This window comes from Trachinotus anak, unplaced genomic scaffold (genome assembly GCF_046630095.1).
Source record: "Trachinotus anak isolate AG129_WGS33_773 ecotype Australia unplaced genomic scaffold, CSIRO_AGI_Tana_v1 ptg000026l, whole genome shotgun sequence".
NCBI lineage: Eukaryota > Metazoa > Chordata > Actinopteri > Carangiformes > Carangidae > Trachinotus > Trachinotus anak.
Genome location: NW_027273877.1, coordinates 13235298 through 13261275, shown reverse-complemented (window position 1 = coordinate 13261275; position 25978 = coordinate 13235298). Strand labels below are relative to the sequence as shown.

General features: G+C 44.6%; 2 protein-coding genes across 5 annotated transcripts in view; both read right to left on the bottom strand.

Moving 5' to 3' along the window:
* LOC139609966 (NACHT, LRR and PYD domains-containing protein 12-like) overlaps window positions 1-25978 on the bottom strand; it is a 47053-nt gene that overhangs the window by 8282 nt on the left and 12793 nt on the right. The gene's annotated exons all lie outside the window — the stretch shown is intronic.
* LOC139609925 (uncharacterized) lies at window positions 15969-25456 on the bottom strand. 4 transcript variants are annotated; one of them, XR_011685405.1, is made up of 4 exons: window positions 24865-25456; window positions 17662-18067; window positions 17454-17549; window positions 15969-17183 (listed from the first exon to the last, which is right to left on the bottom strand). XR_011685405.1 is itself a non-coding variant. In XM_071464985.1 (2 exons), the coding sequence occupies exons 1-2, from the start codon at window positions 25336-25338 to the stop codon at window positions 18508-18510; spliced, it is 489 nt and encodes a 162-aa protein (XP_071321086.1). In that variant the 5' UTR covers window positions 25339-25456; the 3' UTR covers window positions 15969-18507. The 4 variants fall into 4 exon arrangements, 2 of the variants coding, with proteins under 2 accessions (XP_071321086.1, XP_071321085.1); XR_011685406.1 differs by adding an exon at window positions 18184-18522 and having other exon boundaries at window positions 15969-18067; XM_071464985.1 differs by having other exon boundaries at window positions 15969-18522.

Here is a 25978-nt window from a genome sequence, read left to right as displayed (position 1 = left end):
CAAAACTTTATCCTTCATTACTAACTGTCCAATTACATATGCTGAAATGAGGAAACTAAAGATAATTAAACCCACCACGCTAAGACTGGAACCGCAAAAACAAGAATCTTCATCTAAAGGGAAAAGAAAAGACGGCAGGTGAGTCATGGAGCACGACTATGCAATGGACGTTACTCTGCTGAGTAAGATACAGAAAGATACAGCTCTCAACGAAGGCGGACGCATCTCTCCCTCTCTCCTCTCCCTTTCTTTCCTGCTTTGCTTCTCTAGTCTCGTCCTGTCTTGTCTAAACCTTGGAAGCCTCTCTCTGCACTGCTCTCTAAATCTAAAATCATGGAATTGGTCAACTGGTCTCTCAACGCAATTGACAGCTTCTCAACAAGAAGCCCGGGTTCGGGGGAACCTGTCTGCCCTGGCTACATGAGGGACTCCTGGGAGCAGTGGAGGGTCGTGTGCCTGGCGATTCTTTCCGTTGAGGACATCGAAGATCTCAACATATTCGGAATTGTGATATCAGGCTTTCTGCTGATTGGATTAGACATTGCCCTGGTGTATCGGAAAAATCGGAAGACGGTGACAGCAGTCCACATCCCCATGCTGCCCGACATAATTGACGGAGTGAGTAAAGCTGTAAGCACTCAGACTGTGAAAGTGAACCGCACCTTGGGAACCACCTTGGAAGGAGCTGTCAACATCCTGTCTGTGGTCATAGACAGAGCTGTTAACGCTCAGACTGTGGTCGTAAATCCTTGGCCAAGGCCGGTGCTGGAACAACTCCCCCACGAGATCGCTGCAGTGAGACGCTTCTACTCCTACACCCCCCCCCCCCCCTCCTCCACGGACACCTGTTGATTGTTGACTCCGTCCAGGACCCGATCAAGGATGTCTCCATGGCAACTTGCTATGTTATCGCAATGACACCCTGCGAACTGAGTCACTGATTGTGAACTAGACGAAGTGACTCTCCAGGCCTATGCACACACACACATTCACGGACACTTATGTACATATGCAACACACCCCAACCCCAAACCCCATCCCACGTCTTCGCCGCTTCTACCCCCCCAGTGCAGCGGGCGGGGTCTGCTGGCGGCGCCGTGACGGCTGCGGCTGGCTGCCTGTCTGCGCTGGAACACCTCCTCCCCCCTTCCCCCCTCCCCTGGAGCAAGTTGTTTGAGTCATTATGTTGTAAAATGTGCTTATACAGGCTTATGTTGCCGAGGTTTTTTTTCCCAAATCCACACTGTACCCCCCCCCCCCCCCCCCCCCCCCCCCCAGGAGTATTGTTTGGGTTTGTTTTTTTTCTCCTCTACTTTCCACTTGTTTCTCCCCCCCCCCCCCCCCCCCCCCCCCCCTGGTTGACAGGTGCCCTCCAGTGTAAGTAATGCAGTGTAAGTACATTGTTCAAGGTTTTATGATTTATAATTTAACTGATGTTTAGAGAAGTTTAAATTGGGGGGTTAATAGTTCCACATGGTTTAAGCCTCATGGAGGAAGCAAATACAGAAATGATCACTGGTTGGTGAGTGATAATATTCTGAGCTACACTTCACAATCCAAAGTTTTCAAAGCACCTCGTCAGATCATTGTCTTGTAGATCTTATCTTAGAACCCACAAGGAAAGAAATTAGAAAGAAAGGATAATGGAAGTTTGATGCCAGTTTGTTAAATAAGGAAGAATATTGTGATAAAATAAGAGAAATAATGAGGTATATTGAAAATAATGATTCAATTGAAGGTAATATTTGCTAATTGGAATTTATTAAATTCAAAATGAGAGAATTTACTACAAATGTTTGTAAGGAACTAAAGAGGAAAAAGTATGAAAGTAATTTTCTCCAAGAAATATCTCAGTGTTGTAGGAAACAGATCTAAACCTTCAGGAGAAAAACAAACTGATGGAGTTACAAACCAAGTGAGATGATCTGTGTCTTGAAAGTGTCTGTGTCTTGTGCCTTTATAAGATCATGAGCCAAATGTCTGGAGGCAGGTGAGAAAAACTCCTCATGTTTTAGTCACTTAGAGAAAAGTAGACAACAGAGAAACTGTAATACAAGTCTACTGATAAATGGAGTCCAATGCAAAGAACCAGAGAGTTCAGAGAAAGAAGTGTTGACCTTTTACTCCGATCTGTGCTCCTCACTTCACTCTTTAGGTGATGCTGTCACCTTCTCTGATAAAATCCAGGATGGTATCCCACGTATTGAGGATCCTTCAGGGATTTTTGTGAGACAGAGTTAAAAACTGAGGATTTGGACTCAGCGATCCTGAAGATGGCTTCCTACAAATCTCCAGGGACAGATGGCTCACACCTCAGTTTTATCAGCTCTTTTGGAAAAGATCTAAGAAATGTATTATTTAAAGAGTGGATAGAGAAGAATGAACTGATGTCAAGCATGAAACAATCAGCCTGATTCCTAAATCAGGTAAAGACAAAAGAAGTTTAGATCATTTCAGACCAATCACTTTGTTGAACACTGACTATAAAATACTCTCAGGGGCTGTTGCTGCCAGACTGAAGACAGGTATTTGGTCCATAATTAGTGAAACACAGTCAGGATTTTTGACAGGAAGGTCAGTTCATAATAACACAAGGCCTGTATTAGATCTTCTTGATTGTAGTGAAATAATCCAAGAGAGTGGGTTTATTTTATTTCTAGATCTTTACAAAGCATTTGATTCTGTCCAACATCAGTTTATACTGGAAACTTTGAGGTTCTTTGGTCTTGGAGAGACATTTATTAAGATTATAGGGCTGCTGTACAATGGAATCTACAGCTGTGTTTCTCTAGGACATGGCACTTGGCCACCTCTGTTTGTAATGGTGGCAGTGATGTGATCTATTCTGATTAAAACAGTGACATTGAAGGTTCAATGTGATGGATAAACAAATAATAAGAAGTCAGCTGGTGGTTAACCCAACTTTGTTCTTATAAAATGAAAATCAGATCCTTTAGCTTTGCAGTCAATCAGTTCTCCAAAGCAGGTTCAGAAGGAGGGGAAATCTTTAGGAACTGTTGTTTGTAGAGACAGAATTATGAGTGAAAAGAGGAATATCTGTAACAATATGGAAAAGTGTCAGTCAGTTCTTCACAGATGGCTGCAGAGAGATGTCAGCATGTCTGGGAGGATTTTGTTAACAAAGATGGAGAGTTTGTCCAGACTGATTTACCAGCTCTCTCCTTCCCCATATCACAGACAATGATCCAAACTATAAATAAAGTTCATTTCAGTCCAAATGGAGAAATAAATGTCAGTATATAAGGAGAACTGATATAATTAAAAACTATGAAGAGGGGGGAGCAAATGTGATTGATTTTGATATTCTGAGGGGTGCCTTGAAACTGAAGTGGTTACAGTCTTTCATCTTTTTGGTTCATTGTCCCTGATGTGATTTTCCAGAACATGGAAGGAACAGACTTTCTACTACGCTGTGACTTTGAATTTAGCTCATTACCAGTCAAACTCTCCACTCTCCATCAGCAAGCCCTCCTCTACTGGAAATTAATATATAGACATAATATGACACCACATAACACACCTGTGTGGAACAACACATATGTTCTACACTGTGAAAAATCAGTGGATTTAGATGAGAATCTGAAGGAATCTGGGCTGCAGCTCATTTTCTGGATGACAGTGGAAATGTGTCACAGCACGAGATGTTCTGTGAGAAATTCCAACTCAAATGTTCTGTTCAGACCTTTAACAGATTGATTAAAGCCGTACCAGTCTCTTTGAGATCACTGGTTAAATATCTCTCCTGGGCTGACACAGCTCTGCAGAGCAGGAACTGACTTTTGAGACAGTAAATGTACAAAGTTATTAGAAACAGTCTGTTATAGAAACACTACCACAGCCCAGTTCAAAGAAATTCTATACTGAGGGGATTTGAGATTGAGGAGGTGAAGGTGATAAAGAGAAGATATATTTCACTTCCTCTCCCTCCTGAAGTGAAAGAGGTGAACTTTAAAATATTAAATGAGATTTACCCAACAAACAAGTTGTGAAGACTGAGGTTTAATCTTGATGTGAAGAACTGAGTGTTCTGTGAAAATGAGACTGAAAGCTTGGAACATTTATTCTTCCACTGTGGATCAGTCTTTCCGGAGCGACATGTGGAGCTGGACACAGTCCAAGAGGATCATTTACAAATGCAGGTTCTTTAAAACCAAACCATGTAAGAATCATTGGCTGAAGGAATTGAAATCACTATGCAAGTCTCTGAAGCTGATAAAGGATGATAAGAAAGTGTCACAACCAGGCAAGGACTCTGGACGCAGGTGCAGGATGGTTTCAAAAAAGTCTTTATTTTTAAATCAGGCTCAAGGAAACAAAAAACTCTCCTGAAAACTGGAGGGACAAAAATCAAGGAACTAGAAATAAAACCAAAAGGAACAAGATACCGATTGGATTCTGCGCTGTGGAAGGCTAGATAGGTCGTAAATGAATGTCGACATAAACGACACACTGGCACCAGACAAGGGGAGACGCAGACTCTTAAACACATGGTAATAGGGGACAGGTGGAAACAATCAGACAATCAAACCAAGACACACAAGGGAGGGCAAGTGACCTGAAACGAGAGGAGAGTTACTCTTTCAAAATAAAACAGGAAATGACCACTGTCTCTCCTCTGGACCGTACCCCTCCCAGTCCACCAAAAACTGTTTTCCCCGGCCTCTGTTGCGCACAGCTAACAGTCTCTTCACTCTATAAAGTGGACTCCCATCAGCTGCTTCCAGAGGCGGTGGGGGCTTGGTGGCCGGAACCATGGAACTCTCCTTAGCGGGCTTAACCTGACTGACGTGAAAAGTGGGGTGGACATGGAGGGTCCTGGGCAGACGGAGACGGATGGCAGCTGGACTGATGACCTTGGTGATGGGGAAAGGACCCACGAACCGCGGGGCCAGCTTCCTAGAGGGAACCTTGAGGTGAAGATCCTTGGCTGACAACCACACTCTCTGCCCGGGCCGATACTCTGGTGCGGGACGGCGTTTTTGGTCCGCTGCCCTTTTGACTCTGTCCCCCTGACGGATGAGCACCTGGCGGGCAGCGGCCCAGATGCGGTGGCAGCAACGAACCAGGGCGTGGGCAGAGGGAACCGACACTTCTGGCTCCAAGTCAGAAAACACAGGAGGCTGGTAGCCATAGGCACACTTGAAGGGGGAGAAACCAGTGGCTGAGGTGGGCAAAGAATTGTGGGCAAATTGTGGGCCCCCGGTCGGACACGACGTCCTTAGGAAACCCATGGATCCTAAAAATGTTCTGCATCATAATTACAGCAGTTTCTTTAGCTGAGGGCAGCTTGGGCAAAGCGATGAAATGTGCCATCTTGGAAAAGCGATCCACCACAGTCAGGACTGTGGTGTTACCTTTTGAGACCGGGAGTCCCGTGATGAAGTCCATTGAGATGTCTGACCATGGTCTGGAGGGGATCGGCAAAGGTTGCAGGAGTCCCATGCGTGACCCGGAGGACGATTTGTTGCGAGCACAGACCGAACAAGCCTCGATGTACTCCCGGACCCCCGCCTCCATCGAAGGCCACCAGAACCGTTGGGAGATGGCGAACATGGTTCTCCGGACTCCTGGATGCCAGGTGAGCAGCGAGGTGTGAGCCCAATGAATTACCCGTGGGCGCAATTCAACAGGGACAAACAAACGATGTTCTGGGCACCCACTGGGCGGAGGCGTCTCACCATTCACTTGCTTCACCTCCTGTTTTATCTGCCAAGTAACCACTCCAACCACACGGTTAAGTGGGAGGATGGGTTCTGGTTCCTTGGCAACAGGCTCCGGGTCGTAGACGCGTGACAGGGCGTCTGGTTTGACATTCCGGGACCCCAGCCTGTAAGACAACGTGAAGCAAAAACGGTTAAAAAACAATGCCCACCTGGCCTGGCGTGAATTTAGTCTCTTGGCCTGTCTGATATACTCAAGATTCTTGTGATCGGTCCACACAATGAACGGATGCTGGGCCCCCTCCAGCCAGTGTCTCCACTCCTCCAAGGCGACCTTGACCGCCAGCAGTTCCCGGTTGCCAACGTCATAGTTCCTTTCCGCGGAACTCAATCGCCGGGACAGAAAGGCGCAGGGATGCATCTTGCCATCCACCTCTGATCGCTGAGACAGGATCGCCCCGATCCCTACATTAGATGCATCAACCTCCACCACGAATTGACGCTGTGGATCCGGCAAGGTGAGAATGGGCGCAGAGGTGAAGCGGCGCTTGAGGGCCTGGAACGCCTCCTCCGCCTCCGGGGTCCAGATGAATCGAACCTGGGGAGAGGTCAGAGAGTGGAGAGGGGCAGCTATTGCGCTAAAGCCCCTGATAAACCGCCTGTAGAAGTTAGCAAACCCCAGGAACTGCTGAACCTTCTTGCGGCTATCCGGCGTCGGCCACTCGGCCACAGCGCTCACTTTAGCCGGATCCATCTGCACCCTTCCAGGGGCTACAATGAAGCCCAGGAAGGAGATGGTATCGGCATGGAACTCGCTCTTCTCAGCTTTGACATACAGGTGATTGTCAAGAAGACGCTTAAGGACTCGGTTAACATGTTGTTTATGAGTGTCAAGGTCTGGTGAGTAGATTAATATGTCATCCAAATAGACGTAGACAAACTGGTCGAGAAAGTCTCTGAGCACATCGTTGATCATGGCCTGAAAGACAGCAGGGGCATTAGTGAGGCCGAAAGGCATGACCAGATATTCATAGTGGCCGCTGGGAGTATTAAACCCAGTCTTCCATTCGTCCCCCTCCCTTATTCGAACTAGGTGGTAAGCGTTGCGTAGATCAAGCTTAGTAAAAACCGTGGCCTGCTGAAGCTGATCAAACACAGACGGCATTAAAGGGAGTGGATAGCGATTCTTTATTGTAATGTCATTGAGGGGGCTGTAATCAATACATGGTCTTAAGGACCCATCCTCTTTGCTCACAAAAAAGAAACCGGCTCCAGCAGGTGATGAGGACGGGCGGATGAGCCCTGCCTTCAGTGACGACTCAATGTAGTCCTTCATGGCTTGACGTTCGGGCCCTGACACTGAGTACAGACGCCCCTTGGGAATGGTGGAGCCGGGGATAAGCTCGATGGCGCAATCATACGGACGATGCGGTGGAAGTGACGTGGCCTTGACCTTGTTAAAAACCTCCCTGAGATGGTGGTAGCAGGCAGGTACGGAGGTCAGATCCGGGTACTGGGACTCTATGTCAGGAGGAACAGAAACACTGTTTATAACTGTGGTAGCCTGTCCAAGAGTCTGGTCCCTCAGGCACTTCCCCTTACAGTCTTCCCCCCACCCCAGGATCTTGCCCGTAGGCCAGTCAATGTGGGGGTTGTGGCTGACGAGCCACGGATGTCCCAGTACCAGTGTGCGTGCAGGTGAGTGATACAGGTAAAAATTCATCAGTTCAGAGTGATTGTCTAAGGTAAGGGCCACCGGTTCTGTGACGTCTGTAACAGTGAACAGTTCGGTACCATTCAAGGCCCTAGCCTTAATGGGTTGTGAGAGGGCCTTGGTCTTCAACCCCAACCTCTTTGCTAACTCCCAGTCCATAAGACTTTCATCAGCCCCAGAGTCAATTAAAACATCCAATTCAAGGACTGTGGTGTTGTGTGTTACCTTGACAGAGGTCAAACTACGTGGAGCAGACCCGGAAGCTGTGGATTGGCGCCTCACCCGATCTGCCTTAACCGGGCAGGCGGCCACAAGGTGTCCGGGCTCCCCACAGTAGAAGCACCGCCCCTCCTTGAGGCGGCGTTGTTGTTCCGCCTGAGTGAGCCGGGCCCTGCCCAGCTGCATGGGCTCCTCATCTCCAGCAGAAGGAAACTGCCAGCGCTGATCTGACGATGTTCGGCCAGGACCAGACCAGGGAACAGCGGGGATGTTCTGTGAGCGGTCTGGCAACCGCTGGCACCCTCTCCGGAGAGCCTCAAATTCCCGAAGGCGGTTATCAGTTTGGACCGCGAGAGCGATAAGGGAGTCCAGGTCCGGCGGCAGGTCTAGGGGCAGCAGACGCTCTTGAATGGGGGCAGCCAGCCAGACGTCATAGAGGGCCATGGCGTTCCACCCACTCTCTGCAGCCAAGGTCCGGAAGCGTATGGCGTAGTCACATACGGACTCTTGCCCTTGCCTCAACCCACTCAGCTCCCTTGCCTTTTCCCGTTCAGTAGAGACCGGGTCGAAGGTCTTATGAAGGGCCTCCTTGAAGTCCTGGAGGGAGCTGCAGAGCGGGGACCCCCTTGCCCACTCCGCCGTGGCCCACGCCCTCGCCCTTCCCGCCAGGTGGGAAATCATAAAAGCAATCCTGGCTCAGTCTGTGGGAAATGCGTTGGGGGAGAGTTCAAAATGCATTTCACAGTCTACAAGGAATGACTTACATTGTCCTAGTTCTCCTGAGAATCGCTCCGGAGCTGCCAGCCGGGCTCCAGCTCCGGCGTAGGCGATGGTGGGAGCGGGCGGGGGTTCGGGCGCAGCGGACACAGTCTCCGTCTTCTGAGGGTGACTGAAGAACTGCTCCATCCGCTCGGTGAGCTGCCCTAGCTGGGCAGAAACGACAGCCTTGAAGTCCTCATGGCTATGGGCGAGGCCACTGACTCCCTGGCCCAGAGCAGCCACCTGCTCATCCTGACGGGCGAGGCGAGCTCCCTGTGCCCGAAGAGCCGCAGTTAGTTGCTCGGATCCTGCTGCGTCCATTCTGGCCAGTGTGTACTGTCACAACCAGGCAAGGACTCTGGACGCAGGTGCAGGATGGTTTCAAAAAAGTCTTTATTTTTAAATCAGGCTCAAGGAAACAAAAAACTCTCCTGAAAACTGGAGGGACAAAAATCAAGGAACTAGAAATAAAACCAAAAGGAACAAGATACCGATTGGATTCGGCGCTGTGGAAGGCTAGATAGGTCGTAAATGAATGTCGACATAAACGACACACTGGCACCAGACAAGGGGAGACGCAGACTCTTAAACACATGGTGATAGGGGACAGGTGGAAACAATCAGACAATCAAACCAAGACACACAAGGGAGGGCAAGTGACCTGAAACGAGAGGAGAGTTACTCTTTCAAAATAAAACAGGAAATGACAAGACAAGACATGGAGACAGGACAAAAAAACCAACATGACCTCACCGCGGTGTGACAGAAAGCCCTGAAGTTAGTTTATTCTCTTGATTTATTTCAATGAATCTTCTTCTTAATCTTTTCATGTACTTCTGTTTTTTTCTCTTAAACCTTAACTTTATTTATTTAATGTGCTTCTGCTCAACCTCAGTTTTTCCCGTGAATAAGCAAAACTGCCTTGATTTGTTTATTAATAAAGTTTATTTCATAAAAAAAAGAAGTGACATCACTGCAGGAGCTCAACACACTAAACACTGTTACAGAGACAGTTTGGAGGTTCACAGGTTTGTAGCAGGTCTCTTACTGTGAGTCTGAGGGTCCAGGTTCAGGACTGAAGTTTGGAGGATCACCTTTGGACCAGTGACTCTTCACAGACAGACAGCTGACCCAGCTGTCTGTCTGACGCCCTGGAGACTCTGCTCTGTCCTCCTCTTCCTCCACACAATCACTCATCTTCAGGACTTCAGTCAGTCTGAGAGGGAAACCAGTAACACTGACTGTGAGCTCACACACACAAGAGTCAGGACAAACAAGCTGCTCAAGAGACACACACACACACACACACACACACACACACACACACACACACACACACACACACACACACACACACACACACACACACACACACACAGGTTTTCCTCTCAGTGTCTCTGTGTGGACAGAAGTTCACTGTGACTCTTCTTCCCTCCACAGTCCACAGGGACAAACTGACTCAGAGACTTTGACAGTAAAATAATAATAATGTTGTGTTAACACTCACCTGCCTCAGCCTTCAGTTTCCCTCCTTCTACTCCGTCCACTTCAAATGGAGTCTGACCTCACTGAACACTTTCACTTCCCTCTGCATTTACAAGAAGACACATGACTGTGTGTGTGTGTGTGTGTGTGTGTGTGTGTGTGTGTGTGTGTGTGTCACTATTTCAACAGAATTATCTGCCATCATGCACCAGCCCCTACTCCAGCTGCAGTGTCCAGCAGCTCGGTCAAAGCTTCCAGCCACCAACTGAAGCTGGTTCCTACCTCCACTGAGCCCAGTGTCCACCAAGTGTCCTCGCCATGTGTCTCAGCTCAGCCCAGCCTGCGTTCCAGCCTTCTTGTCTCATCGTTGGCTCCTCTATGGTCTGGAATGTATCCATCCCCAGACCTGAATCCTTTGGCTGCACCTGGGATTGACGGAGGAGTCAACACAGGAAAACATCCAGTCCTGTCTGCATGGGTTGGAAAGAAAAGAGGGATTCAGCTTTGGCCTCCAGAGACAAGAAGTTTCCAAACTGCTGGACAATCATCACCTGTCGTAAAAAAGATAACACAAAATAAAGAACACAATTAATGAATGTAACGCAACAATTTACTGAATCAGACAATAGCATGTATTGATCAGATTATTTAACGCTTGCTATTTTCAAGAGTACAGATCAGTTTCATTTCATTTTTTTTTTTGTGTTTACATGAGTGATTGTGTAACAAGATGATGAAACAGATGATTATGTTGAAATCAAGCATTTTTCTGAGCTAGAAAACAAAACATTTAAAATGAAGCATTTTCTGAACTTTCAGGAGTTTGTATGAATCCTGAACTTCATTCCTGCAGACTGGTGAACCCCTCTCTCCCTTCAGAACAACTGCTGCTGACTGTTCACACTGAACACTGAGCATTGTTCATGAACTATGTCACGACTACTGTCCATCAAATAAAGCTGCTCAGAGACTGAGTGGGCTCTTTACTGCGACGTGTACAAATCCATCACTTTGTCCAGTTGACTTCTGACTGTTTATTAGAAAGCTTCAATCAAAGTATAACGTTAAACAGAAAATATCGGAGCCTGCTCACCCTCTTTGTCACAAAAAACCTGCCACTCAAATGGACGGGCAAAAAAACCACACCCCTACAGCCTGCCACCGGAAATGATAGTCAAATCAACACGCAGCCTAAACAAAATGAACAACACAGGCTCCTCTGACCTGAGTGGGTGAGTGGGTGAGTGACCTTAACCATTATGTTAAGATATAATGACAATGCAACAATAAAAATACAACAGTGTAGAATCTCAGTGTTTACCTGAACTTACCTTTGGTGAAATGTGTGAACTCTGATGGTTGCCAGTGTTTGCCCTCCCCAGGGACGGAGGCACATTTGATTGTACAGATCCACAATCTCCTCCTCTCTGAGTTTTCTTTCTCTGACAGGATTCTGTAGAAGCACAAGTCAGACTTGTCTCCTCGTCTGTTGGTGCATCCAGCTGCACAAAGACTGTTCTGGCCAAACAAACCAAAGAACCTTGTAATGGAAGGAAGCATTGGGTGCGTTCGAGATGGACTTAAGCTGACTTCACCTGACTTGATAGTCAACGTGATCTACCAGTGACTGCAGGGGTGGAGTATAAAACCACTGCAATATGTCAGACTGATTTATGTCAACATGTCAGACCGTTTAGCAAAACCTATAAACTCTGTTTACTCACCCGAACACGTGGTTCTGAAACATTTTCAGGCCAAAGACAAGTTTACACCAGTCTCTGACACATGAAATTACATTTAATAGGGATATCATGACAACCAATTCAGTACCAAATGGTACGTTTTTTTTCCCTTCAGTGTTGTCGGTACTGTAAATGTCGTAGGTACTGGAGATCTGATTCTTCCAGGACTGAGGAGAGACTGTTCCAGACTGTTCTAGTCTGACATTAAACTCAGAGAGAAGAAGAAGACAGGTACAGTAACAATAACAACATGTGGAATGACAGCAGCAGGTTCAGGTGCAGCAGCAGGTCCAGAAAAAACACACACCATGCCTGGTGTCTGCAGTTTATGATCTGACTCAGATCATCAGGACAAGTTGTAGAGGAGCAGAAGTCAGTGTGTAAACGGAGCCACAGGAGGAAACAGCTCAGAGACAGACATCAGATCTGTACAGAGTTCAGGCTGAGTGAGTCTCAGTTGTTCACTTTATATTAACAACATGTCGTCAACATGTTCATGATCTCAAATTACAGCTGAAACGATTCCTCAAGAAACTCCATTAATGAAAGTCATGGAGGCAAATTCTTTGTATCCAAGCTTCATTTAATCCATATGACGGCTCAGTTCTCTGCTTACACTGTTGATACATGAGGGAGGGCAGACGTGATTTGATGGAACAGTTTGGAAAATGGAGAAAAAGAAGGAAAAGAACAAGGCCTGAGGTGAAGAGACAGGCCAGAGGTGGGATAAAAAAAAACTCTATTTTAAAACAGAACTAGCCTCATCCAGAAGAAACAATCCTGCCAGAACTTTTTTGGCCTCTTACACCATGCCACAAAGTGAACCAAGAAGACAGTAAACACTTTACACTGGAACTGTAGTTAGGTTAAAACCCACAGTTCTGAAAGTTAAGCTCTATCAACTTAAAGGCAGGATGTTATTATTTTATTTATTTTTCTATTTTTGACTTATTTTGCCTTGTGTGCATTTAGGAAATGATTATTTGACAATTTGAAATGACTTACCTCAGAACTTCAATTAGAAGCCGAGTCCATTTTACTGTCCTGGTGTGGCTGCACAGTTTGTCAAATAAACGCAGGTCTCAATTAGACGCCTGGTTCTCTGGATGTATCGTCCCTGTCAGTTATCTCATTTGTTCATGCAAATAAAGGTTTAAATAACTATGGCAATCTTCAGCTTTCGTCCTTTCTAAAGTAGGCTACCTGTGTTTAATATGGTCCTCTCTCTCTCTCTCTCTCTCTCTCTGTACATGTGGTTGTCCTAGATACGCTGTCTCTCAGAGCTAGATCACATGAATTTGTTGTAATATGTTATTGGATAGCCTGGTAATATTAATAGGAGCATTATTCATACTGATTTAATTAATCAATTTGACAGGATTTCCCATAATTCCTGTGCACGAGTTTTGTGCAGATGGAATTAATGGCCTGTCCCATGTAGACACCTGTCCCAAATATAGGTCAGTGGAATTCAGTGACTGAAGCAGATAAAAGCCCGAGCTATCAATTTAAGTTTTATGGTTCTTATTTTTTATGTATTTGTTTTTGAATTTCAAAACCAAGAATGTAACATGGTACTTGCACGACATGGCTTCAGTTTTTACAAATAATATTGTATGAAAAATAAGCAATAAAAATTAAGAGACTTTTCTTGAAAGTAAACCACTTACTTTCTCATTTTATGAGACCTGTTTTCTCTTTTTTATATTTTCTATTGCTCTTTAATGAGACAAAAATAGTTCTTATCAAGATACTCGATCAATCGATAGAATAATTGGTAGAATACTCAATTATTAAATGAATCAGCAGCTGCAGTCTGATGTCAAGTTACTGTTCCTGTATGTGAACTATGACGATGACTTCTGTTGTAGCAACGCTCCACACACAATGTTCACCGAGGATAACATTAGCTTGTTTAGGCTAATATTAGCTTGTTTAGGCTAACGTTAGCTAATTCAGGCTACCGTTAGCTTATTTAGGCTACCATTAGTTGTTTAGGCTAACATTAGCTTGTTCAGGCTACCGTTAGTTGTTCAGGCTAACATTAGCTTGTTCATGCTAACATTAGCTTGTTCAGGCTACCGTTAGCTTGTTTATGCTAACATTAGCTTGTTTAGGCTAACATTAGCTTGTTCAGGCTAACGTTAGCTTGTTCAGGCTAACATTAGCTTGTTCAGGCTAACGTGGCGACAGCTCATCATGTGAGCTGGGAGCTTATAACATTAGCTTGTTCAGGCTAACGTTAGCTTGTTTATGCTAACATTAGCTTGTTCAGGCTACCGTTAGCTTGTTCAGGCTAACATTAGCTTGTTCAGGCTACCGTTAGCTTGTTTAGGCTAACATTAGCTTGTTTTGGCTAACGTTAGCTTATTTAGGCAACCGTTAGCTTGTTCAGGCTAACATTAGCTTGTTCAGGCTAACGTGGCGACAGCTCATCATGTGAGCTGGGAGCTTATAACATTAGCAGCTACAGTCTCCACTGTTCAGTCTGTCAGAATATAACAGTGACTTTTAAATGAATATTTTCCCTCCATGACTCTGTCCCCTCGTCGCTCAGTTGAACTCCTGCTGGACACTGACTGTATGGAGGTGTGTGTACATGCTGCTGACCTGTGTGGAGACATTTGTTTCTTTTCCCCTCATCAGGTAAATATTCTTCTCAGTGTCCATTAAACACTGGAAACACTTGCACTTTAACTGAACACGCTCAAAAGAATCCAGCATTATAACATCACTCACACACTAACAGTGGAGGGCGTCTCCTGCCGGCAGCTGTGGTAACTCCAGTCTGCTTCTCCAGCAGGATCATGGTTTGATCTCTGGATCTGGATGATGATCTGCTGCCATGTGACCCAGTTATGTTCGGCAGTCACTAGTTCAGTTGTATTGTGCACCACCCACTTAGGTGAGGCTGGGTAAGGTTACTATATGTCTGCTTAGGGGTTAGGGTGGGCTATACCATATACACTATCTGACTATCAAGTGGTTGTTCAGTTATTTCTAGGTGGCTGCAACTGTCTTTGTAAAATGTTACTTAGTTTAGTCAGATTTGAAATGTGAAACCATCTCCCTCAGTTCTCTGCTCCCGTTTTCTAAGTGCTTTCTGTCTCATTCATTGTGTGACTCTTACATTGTTGGTCCCCTGGTGAACACTGGTGACTGTGTGGGAGGGTTTGCGTTGTGGCCTACCTCAGTGACTCTGTCTGCTCTGGACTTATCTTTTTCCTTCCTCTGTCTCTGAAGTCTTTGCCTCTCCTCTTCATGCTCCTTCTGCTGCTCTGTTGGTTGCTGTGACATCAGCAGCTGCCTCCTTGTCTCCATCTCTGTCTGCTGGAATTAACAATGTCACTCATCATCTTTATTTTCTTCACTGAGCAAAAATCTTTCTTACCAGCATTTCATCATGACACTGTGGATCAGAAACAGAAATGTAACTGTAACTGACATGTTTCATATCTAAACTCATAACCCAGCAGTGTAGCAACAAGTGCAGTTAATACAACATGACAATTCATCACAAGGAGCTCAACAGAAGCTTTTTCTGTCACATGAAAACTTTTTTGTGATCAACAAACTGCACACAGGAATTAAAAAACAATGCAGTCACATGTAATAAAATACTTATTAAATCATATTTATTTTTCATGTCATCGGTTAAAGAAACTGCAGAAAGTCACAAATGCAACAATTTCAAACCTTTCATGTAAAATTTCTTCCAGAGCAAGTAAATCTACACAGTTTTCCACACATGCAACTTAGACAACAAGTAAAACAAAGTTTTCTGCTTCAAACTGTGTTGTACAAGAGGAAAAAGTACGTTGGCATCTCCTGATTACAAACAGAGATGCACATCTTAATATAATGCCTGTTGGATTGTAACTGATGGAAAAAGTGAGTCACTGAACAGGAAAACACAGGAAAAGTAAATTCTCCTTTTCCACAACATGAAACAGTTTGACCAAAGAGAAATAAGAGAGTGAAGCGAGGAGGTCTTACCTGTCCACAGGCCAAATGTACATAGGACTGTAGAACTCTACTGTCCTGCAGATGATATGCAAATGAGCCTCTATGATGTCAGAGGACGTCACAACATGAGCATTCTATTCCAGCTGTCAGTTCTATTGTCAATGAATTCCAATCATATTATACAGTGAAATCATGTAGAGCACATTTCTTAACAAAAGTACAGGTGAAATAAAGTTCAATAAAATATATAACACAATTTATAACTTATTTATTTACTGTATTTATAAGAGACAATGTACAATATTAAAATCTGATCCCAATATAACTGTATATCTATCCCAATAAAACTTCCACACAGCGATGAAAGAGCACTGAGCAAATTAAACAAGACAAATTACACACACACACACACACACACACACACACACCTGGTCAGCACCATGAGTAGGGTTGATAGGCCCATTATTGTTGTGGTCATTATTAGTAGTATCTATAGAAAACACAATAACAGTTGCTACAATAACAATAATACTGATGATTAATTAGCAGTGTCAAAAAAAATCAATCAGGAAGGAGAAATGATTAATGCCACACAGTCAAACAAGAATCTGAAGATTTATGAACAAACATTTTAACCTTATGCCACTGAAATAAACTGATGCTACATATGCTACTGACTAGATGACAAAAATTCTCTCTGAATAAGTCAACAAAACATCACACGTTCTTAAGTTAAAATACAAACAAACACATAAACACATAAAAAGAGACACAAAACATCACTATCAAAACTACTATGTAGATTATTCTTCATGAAACAACAGACTCATTATCCGTGGGCGAGGACAGACCTGTTGTCACAGAGTTACAGTGCATTCAGACCCTTCCACTTTTCCACATTGTGTTATTTTACAGCTGTGCTCCTTTCCACAATAAGTCCAACCAGCTGAATTTACCACAGACTGACTCCAGTCAAGGTGGAGAAACATCTCAGAGATGATGACGAGAAATGGAACCTGAGCTAAAGTTCAACTGTCACAGCAAAGTGTCTGAATACTTGAGGAAATGTGATATTTCAGTTTTTCCTTTTTAATACATCTCCAAAAAAAATCTTCAGAAATTCTGTTTTCACTTTGTCATGATTGAATTTAGATTGATGAGGAAAAAATGAATGTAAATGACCAGTAATAAATACATAATCAATAATCAATACATAAAGCCCCTTTAAGGAGGTTTCCTACCAAGTGATGTTGGCAATTTAGCAGTTTTCTCACTAGATTTGGCAACTTTTAAATGAATAGCAAATGAATTCCAGTGCTCTGTTCATAATACTAATATTTCAGTTCCACAGTCTGTTCAACAGTCTGCGTAAAACAGTGTTTTTAATATTAGTGTTAGATTTAGATGCACATTGAGGGGCTGCTTGAAAAAAATAGCTAATTCTAGAGGTAATTACAGTCAGTATAACTGAATTATCTTTAGATTACAACTATTAATAATCTTGTATGTATGTACAGGCTTTACTGAAAACAGCTGGAAACACTGCTCCTAAGATGTCATTGGAAATCATCCAGGAAGTTGTTGTTGTTCTCCTGTGTGACTTCAGGTGTTTGGGTCCTGGAAATTAAATATATATGTATCAGTTTCATTCAAAATGTTTCTTTACTCAGTCAATATTATGTCATCAATTTATTCTGAACAGTTTATGAGCAAGTTAGGCAAGTTGGAAGGTATCAAATCTGACAACATAAAACCAAGTGAACTTATCTGAAGGTTGAGTAAGGAGGGAAGGATTTAACAACAGTTATAGGTGGACAAACATTTATGAACTCTCATAGACACAGACACAGGTATTAAAACAACACAGAGGCCGGTTTAAAGAAATACCTTTTCTTATGTTGTATAATCAAGGGAATGATGACTGCAGCAATGATGGCTGCAGCAACACAACCATTAAGGCCACTGACACAATCCAAGTCCCAGCTTTAAGACAAAGAGAAAAACTGTTGATATGATTCACTCAACAACTATAAAGCAACAACAGATCAAATGAGAACACTGGCCTGAGAACATCTGAGCATGAATATTAACTTACTGAAGTTTCTATTGTCAGATCCAGATTCCTCATCAAAACCCGGAAAAGAGACTCACATCAGAATCATAAAATCCTTCTCAGTCTATGAATCTCTGGAAGAGTCACTCAGCATCAGCAGACGTGTGTTTGAGCCCAGGAATCATGGGAAACACCTCTTTCTGAACACAGAGCACTCGCGCTGCACATCTAACCTGTGTGCTGTTGCCACAGAAACCTGACAGCACGGCTGTAGTGGTGACAGCGACTGTGCGCTTGGTGTTGGTGACGCTGACAGTGTTGTATTGTGAGAAGCAGACGTGTGGTGGTGGGACATGCAGTGTTCCTGTTGAAGCAGGTGGAGCTGTGGCTGAGCAGGACACCACAGTAGAGTCTGACTCTGTAACATGTTGAGAGGCTTCATGCAGCTCTGCAGAGAAACAGATATTGAACAAATATCAAATGGATGAAGTTGTTAGTTTGTACAAAAGTCTGCACAAACTGCTCATTGAAACAGGTTCCACTTGTAATGCAGTCAGATCTCACCATAGATCTGGAGGCAGGTTGTAACACTGAGATCACTGTCAGGGCTGGTTTGAAACAAACAGCGACAGCAGCCTTCATCCTGCTCCGTCACATTCCTGATAACTATGGAGCAGCTCTGCACTCCATCATCTTTAAACTCCACTTTATCTCTAAAATCAGGACTGACACTGACACCAAGCTTTTTGTTGTTGGTGGCAATATTCTTCTCCCCGCTGGATAAAACTCTCTCCAGTGTGACTTGACTAACATCTCCAGATTTCATGAGTGGGCAGTTGGAACGAGCCTTTTCTCCCGCTGCTGCCTCCACAGTCTGCTGTGTTTGTATCACAGCTGTTGGACCTGCATGGAGGGAGTGAAAATACAGTTCAGTTTAAGATCTGAGCTTCCAGCTGTGTGTGAGCAAGAGCATCACTGCACAACAGTGATTTGTAGAAACTACAACTTGATGAAATCTGTCATCACATGGCATCCAGGCCACGTTTTCTCACACTGAGCACTCAAAATGCTATTAAACTCTATTAAATCTGGAGGGGACTTGTATTCTGACCTTGATGGTGACTGCATTAAAAACACATGCAGCATTAACTATTTCATTCTGTTGTTTTTCTCACTGTCCAAAGACAAGTGTTGCAGTATTCAAGTCTTACTTGAAGAGAGCCTATGAAATCCTAATTGTGCTCCATCACACCACAAACAATTCAGTTTATGAAGTTGTGTTGGACATGGTGAGTTAGGGCGACCATTCACATGTGACTCTGGTATCAGAGAAATATATACAAAGTTGAACTGAACTGTAATACAGGAAGTATAAAAGATTACCTGTGGCCTTTATAAATGAAAATGTGAGGGAAATGACTTCATTGTTTGTGTTGCTGGAAAAATCATGAATGAAATAAATAATTCCTGACAATGACTGAATGTAGTGTAGTTTGTCCCACATTTGCACCTAGAAGTAGCAGCTTATATATCTAAATATATGTACTACAAATGCTTCACCTTCAGTCTTTATTATGTCAGAGTTATCCTGAACTCAAATGTATCAGTCGTTGTGAGAGATCATTTATTTTGTTATTCCAGAAACTTCAAATCAAAGAGTTTATTTGCAAGGGGAAAACGGGTAAAATGATTTCTATGTGTCTTTTTATTAATACAGTGTATGTGTATTAATACATTTTATCTCCATATGCAGACTTTGTGTTGACACCGTGTGTTGGTGTGCTCATGTAACATCTGACAGCCGCTCACACTGAAGCACTTGTCTTTGGAAAGTGAGACAAATGATGTCATAAAGTCACCACAACGGCTCACTGCTCACCCTGGACCGTTTCTGTGCATTTACCCTCAAGCTCTGATGACAAGTGCACTTTAACTTTGGGGGCTCGGTGCCTCCGGGGGAAAAGTCCTTCTGATGTGCTGCTTCTCTGTATAAACACTGATCTCGTGCTCATAAACTGATCAAAACGTGGGGACGACTTGTATCTGCAGCAGTGCAGCGCAACAGCACTTTGATTATTCAGTGTAATAGTACACCGTGTCCTCCATATTCAGTGTGGCCCCAAACTCTGATGCGTGAGGGGACCGTGGCGGCTGCGCAACATCTTTAGAGAGACCAGTTAGAGATGTCAGACTTTTTGTTTTCTCAGACACAACAAGCAGAAGCACCACTTTGACCGTGGGACAAGGAAACGACCTGAGGTGTGGGAAGGTGAAAGAGGAAGAATTAGACAGCAGAACCACTGGCAACCGGCAGTCACTCTGAACAAACATGAACAGCCAAGGTCCTACACTGTACAGACTGAACATGAGCCGATCTACAGGAGAACCAGGAGACACACACTGAAAACAAAGGAGGCCTTGATTTCCCCACAACAAACTGAGGCTGTTGAAAATGTGCCTGACTCACCACAGCTGATGGAGAACGGACAGCAGCCTGCAGAGACAGGACCAGGACAAAGAGACCACCAAGAAAGACTCTGACCTGCAGGGTCCCCACTACCTGCTGTCACACCTGAGTCCTCAGTGAGAAATGAGACTGAGCACTGAGAACTGTGGAAACACTTCAAGCTGTGGGAGGCCTGTTAGAGTTCCCATAAGACACCAAGACTGAGGGCAGAGGCTGTTAAAGAAAGTGAAGCCACTAAGTTGTTGAGTGGTTAAGTTTATATAATGTAGAGCAGAAACTGAGTTGTGTGAACTTTCTATTGTTACTAAAAACAGGGAGCTGTCATGTATTGTGTTGTAGTACTGGAGCTGCCAACAGGAGGAGCTGTAACATTACAGACGTTGTTCTGGTTCTACTGCAGACGCACCAGTAAAACAGGTTCTGTCTGCTTCAGGCGTCTCCTCCTTTGGTCTGATAGAGCACAAGGTCATTTTACAAAGACCATGAACACAAAAGTGTAATTCATTCAGATTCAGCAGCATCATAAACCAGCAAGAGGAGAAACGGTGGTGACGGGGACGTCTGGTCCCTGTCGTCTTCACTCAGACAAAAGTTCGACTTCACAGAAATCAGTCCAACAGGACGACAGCACATGATCGACAGGCTAAAGACAGAAAGTAGTCGCACACTGGCTCACTGAGAAATATACACAAAGGAACAAAAGGCTGGACCACTGTCACAAAGGGGGACAAGAGGAACTGGATCAGAGGGAAGGGAACACTGACACTAAGGCCGCGTTCAGACTGCAGGCGAATCTGATTCAAATCAGATTCCTTCACAAATCCGATTTTTAGGGCTGACTGTCCACACTGTTTTTCGCAAGTGTCCAAATCGGATATGGCTCTGTTCAGACTGTGCCACATTGACTGATCTGACAGGTTGCTGTAGTAACGAAGCGTCTGACGTCATATAATTGCGACAGTGACAACAACAACAACAACAACAGACATGATGGAGGCAGGTCACCTCAGTATATTGGCCTTATCACTGTCCAGTAGAGGTGCAGAACATCTCAGACGCATTAGACATTTGCAACGCCGCAGGAGGCTGGTAGGATTATACACAACAATGCTTCGTGCTGCACTCACTGCCGGAGTTTCTGTGCAGCGACGAGTGTGGTGCCACCCGAAGAGCTATGACTGGTGGGAAAATGTAGTCCTAGGCAGTTTTGACGATGACCAATGGCTTGCAAATTTCAGAATGTGCCGAGCAACGTTTAATATGCTCACTGATCGCCTACGACCAAGGCTCACACGCCTGGACACGCACCTCAGGCCAGCAAAAGCTGTGGAGAAACGTGTCGCAGTTGCCCTGTAGTGGTTGGCCACAGGGTCAGGGTACCGCACCGTTGCGCACCTTTTTGGTAAGGCAACGGTGTGCGTGGTCGTCCGTGAGGCGTGTACCGCCCTGACTGCTCTGCAAAAAGAGTACATCAAGATCCCTGTGGGAGATCACCTGCAGCGCATCGTCCAGGGCTTCCTAACACACTGGGTCTGGCATCGTGTAGAGTGATGTCCCAGACAGTCAAAACCGATCTGAGTGTTTGGAGCTGTTCAGACTGAGACGCATCTGTCCAAATGCGATCTGAAACTAACTCCCAAAGGTGGTTTCGATCTGGTTTCCACAAATCGGATTTCATGTGATTTGTGACTGTTCAGACTTCAAAAGAGCTCCAGTTCCAATCTGGATGGGCTAAAAATCAGATTTAGGCTGGCACTCTGAACAAGGCCTAAATACTCTGGGGGAGGGGGGGCAATGAGACACAGGTGAAACTGTTGGCAGAGCAGCACGCCACAGTGGCTACTCATTGTGAACCCAGGTAGCACCGAATTTGCAGGAGAGGAGGAGAAAGAAGACGTTCTGCTGTGTCTCAGTCCACCCGCACACTGCAACTCCAAACAGCTGCGTGCAGGAGGCCTTTTATTAACCACGCCCATCAGGTGGCTCGTCAATCACAAATTAAATTAAATGTTTGCCCCATTATTAAGAAAACAAATAAACATCCATTAATTGAGAGCACTATTCAACACCCCCACTTGCTCTCACATTATTACAAACAACAAAAAAACATTACATTTACATTCAATCAAAAGGGGGGAAAAATATCATCACCTTTCCAGGGTTTTTCTTTTAGTTAACGCCAAACAAACTTAGCAAATTTGACCAACTTAAATTTTGTTACATGTTTACACCTCAGTCTACGGACAGGATTCTTAGCTAAAGCAATTGTGCCTTGGTTGTCCTCATACAGCTTAGGTAGTGCATACAGATGTTTATCTATGCCATCTGAAAGTTGTGTGAGGTACAGACACTCTTGAATGGTTGCAGCCAGAGCAATATACTCTGCCTCACAAGTAGACAGTGCTACAGTGGGCTGCTTTTTTGCTTTTTTGGGTCTGCCCTTCGTCAGGCTTACACAATATCCAGTTGTGCTTTTTCTATCATTAACATCACCAGCCCAGTTCGCATCACTGTAGGCTTGTATACACAGGTTCTCATCACATTTCCTGTAACACAACTTCTTATCCCTTGTGCCTTTGAGGTACCTCAACACATGTTTAACTGTACCAAAGTGCTGTTCAGTAGGTCCACTAAAATACTGTGACAGTTTGCTTACAACAAAACTCAAATCCGGTCTTGTGCAGACAGTCAAATAAATCAGACTACCCACTGCCTCTCTGTATATGGAAACATCACTCATCAATGCAGCATCATCTGTGTAGTTCAGTTTTTGTTCACAAGGTGTTGACCTAGGTTTACAATCTTGCATGTTGAACCGTTCCAGGATCTTCCCAACATACTTTTCTTGTGACATTGTTACACAGTCGTCACTCTGGTTAAAATCAATACCAAGAAAATGTCTTAATCTGCCCAAATCCTTCATTTTAAATCTTGCTGTAAGCATGTCCTTCGTAACATTCATAGCATTTTCATCACTTGCTGCAATTATTAAGTCATCAACCCAAATTACTATGATCACCTTCTCATGGTCTCTTTGCCTTGTGTAAGCACAGTGGTCAGCCTGGTTTTGTATAAACTCGTTTTGTGTCAGATACTCATGTAACAACTTGTTCCAGTTTCTGCCTGATTATTTTAGCCCATATAATGACCTCTCCAGTTTGCAAACCAACTCTTTGTCTGTGTGGGATTTTAACTCGTACCCCTCCGGCTGTTGCATGTAAATCTCACAGTCAATGGGTGCATTTAAATAGGCAGTCTTCACATCCATCTGGTGTAAAATCAAATTTTCCTGTGCTGCTTTCTGCATCAAAACTGACACTCGTCATGTTAGCGGTAGGAGAAAATGTCTCCTCATAATCTACACCAATCTTTTGACTGTACCCTTTAGCAACATATCGGGCTTTGTACTTCTCAGATCCATCAGCATTGGTTTTAATAGCATACACCCATCTACCCCCCACTGCTTTCTTACCCTCAGGCAAGTTGGTCAGGGTAAATGTGTTGTTCTCTATAAGTGAATGCATTTCCTCATCCATTGCTTTTACCCACTCTCTTGATTTATCTGATGTTACAGCTTCTGTAAATGAAACAGGTATGTTACACATCACTCGATAACAGTAATCTATGTTACTCTGAACTTGATCAGTCTCCTCATCAGACATACATTTAGATACATGGCTATCTGTGTATCTGTCTGGCATTCTCCTCTCTCTAGTGGGGTATCGGCTAGACTCAGGCTCACACTTGACCTCAACCGTCTGTGGTTGGTGGTGACTCACTTCAGGTTTATGCTCTGCTGCAACATGGTGATCTGGACTTCTGGACCTGTGCTGTGTGAAGTCTTCATAATCAGGTGTAAAACCGGTCTGTGTCTGTTGTTCTATACCTGACTTAGCTACAAACTTTACCAGTCTGTGCCTCTGCACTTTCTGTCAGGAAAGTAGACAATGTATGCAGGGCTGTTTTTGTCGTACCCGACAAAAACACACTTTTCACACCTTGGATCAAGTTTTCGCTTGTCTTGTTTATAAGCAGAACACTCTGAGCCGAACCTTTGCATTCTAGACAAGTTGGGCCGTCTTCCTGTCAACATTTGGAACGGTGTCTGCCCTGTGCGTTTATTAAAACGCCTATTTCTAATCACAGCAGCAGTCTGGACCGCATAAGTCCACAGTTGTTTTCAAACCACTCTCAATTAGCATACACCTTGCCATGTCAGAAAGTGTGCGCCAACTGCGCTCAGCAGAACCATTTTGGTGAGGAGAGTAAGGTGCTGATGTCTGATGTCTTACCGCATTTTTAATGAGCAAAGTCTGGTACTCTTTCCCTGTGAATTCTGTACCATTATCAGATCTGAAGCATTTCACCTTGCCATGTGGGGCTGTATCAGCTAGAAACTTCTCTGTAGCTAGGACTGTGTCACTTTTGTTCTTTAAGAAATATACAAACACTGTACTGGAAAAATCATCAGTAAATGAAAGTGCATATCTGCACCCATCTCTAGACTCTGGGTGGATTGGTCCTGCCAAGTCTGTGTGTACAAGCTCTAGAGGGGTTTTAGCCCTCACATCAGGGTCTCTATTTCAGGTCTGGTAAAACTTCCCCTGGGTGCACACTTCACAATGTAGAGGTTTGTTTGTTGAACCTTTCATTTTCATACCGTCCACAACATCTTGTAACCTCTGGATGTCACTGTAGTCGCAGTGTCCCAGTGTCTCATGCCAAGTCTGTATGTCATGACGACCCTTGCACTGATCATCACGTTCACCATTACTTACTGTGTGCAAATAAAACAGTCTGTCTTGTAGGTGAACGTGGAATCTGGTCCCGTCTCTGTTCTTCCCTTCCTTGAAGATGGCGGCCGCTCCGCTGGCAGTGGCTGCTGTCACAGAGAAAATGTCTTGTGAGAAGGATGGGATATACAACGCCTGCCTCCGCGTTACGTTCAGGTGTCTTCCTCTGCTGTCGATCAGACGGGCTCCAGCATCGCCTCTGCGCTCTGCCACGCCCACGCACAGCTCCACGCAGCGTGTCTTGGCCTGGAACCGGTCGTCAAACCTCTTCAACTCGGCAAGGCCCGTGACGATGTGCGAGGTGGCCCCGCAGTCGCCCACCAGGCCCCTCCCGGTGCCTCCTGCTGCCCTCTCGCTCACTCTGAAGGCGCACACGTCCCGGTCATCGCCGTGGGCTCTGTTAACGTCGTGTCCTTTAACCCTTGTGAACGAAGGTGGCCCAAAAATTCCGCCTCCCATAACTCGTAGCTTTTTTTCATCTCCATCCAACAGGAGCCGCGACACAGCGGCTCCTCATCGTGAACCCAGGCAGCAGCGAATCAGCAGGAGAGGAGGAGACAGAAGACGTTCTGCTGTGTCTCAGTCCACCCGCTCACTGCAACTCCAACAGCTGCCTGCAGGAGGCCTTTTATTAACCACGCCCATCAGGCGTCAATCACAAATTAAATGAAATGTTTGCCCCATTATTAAGAAAACAAAGAAACATCCATTAATTGAGAGCACTGTTATTATTATTATTATTATTATTATTGTTATTATTATTATTATTATTATTATTATTATATCCACATTGTGTTGACTGACAGAACTTGGTGTTATGGTTCCACTGATCTGTCTCTGTCTGTTTAAATCTCTATGGACCGAGTCCCCGACAAAAACCATGTCAACTAAACCGTCCCACTGCAGGGTCCATCCAGCGTTCACACTCCACCTGTTCGGTTCTGGACTCTGGTGTGTTTGTGTGTGTTGTGCTCTCAGCTGACACCACCTGAAAACGATGACTGACCTCAGGACTGTGATTAAACAGCTCTGAAATCCATCTGGTAACGTAAACCGTCAGGGAAGAGATCCTATGACTGATCTGGAAGCCTCACAGTTC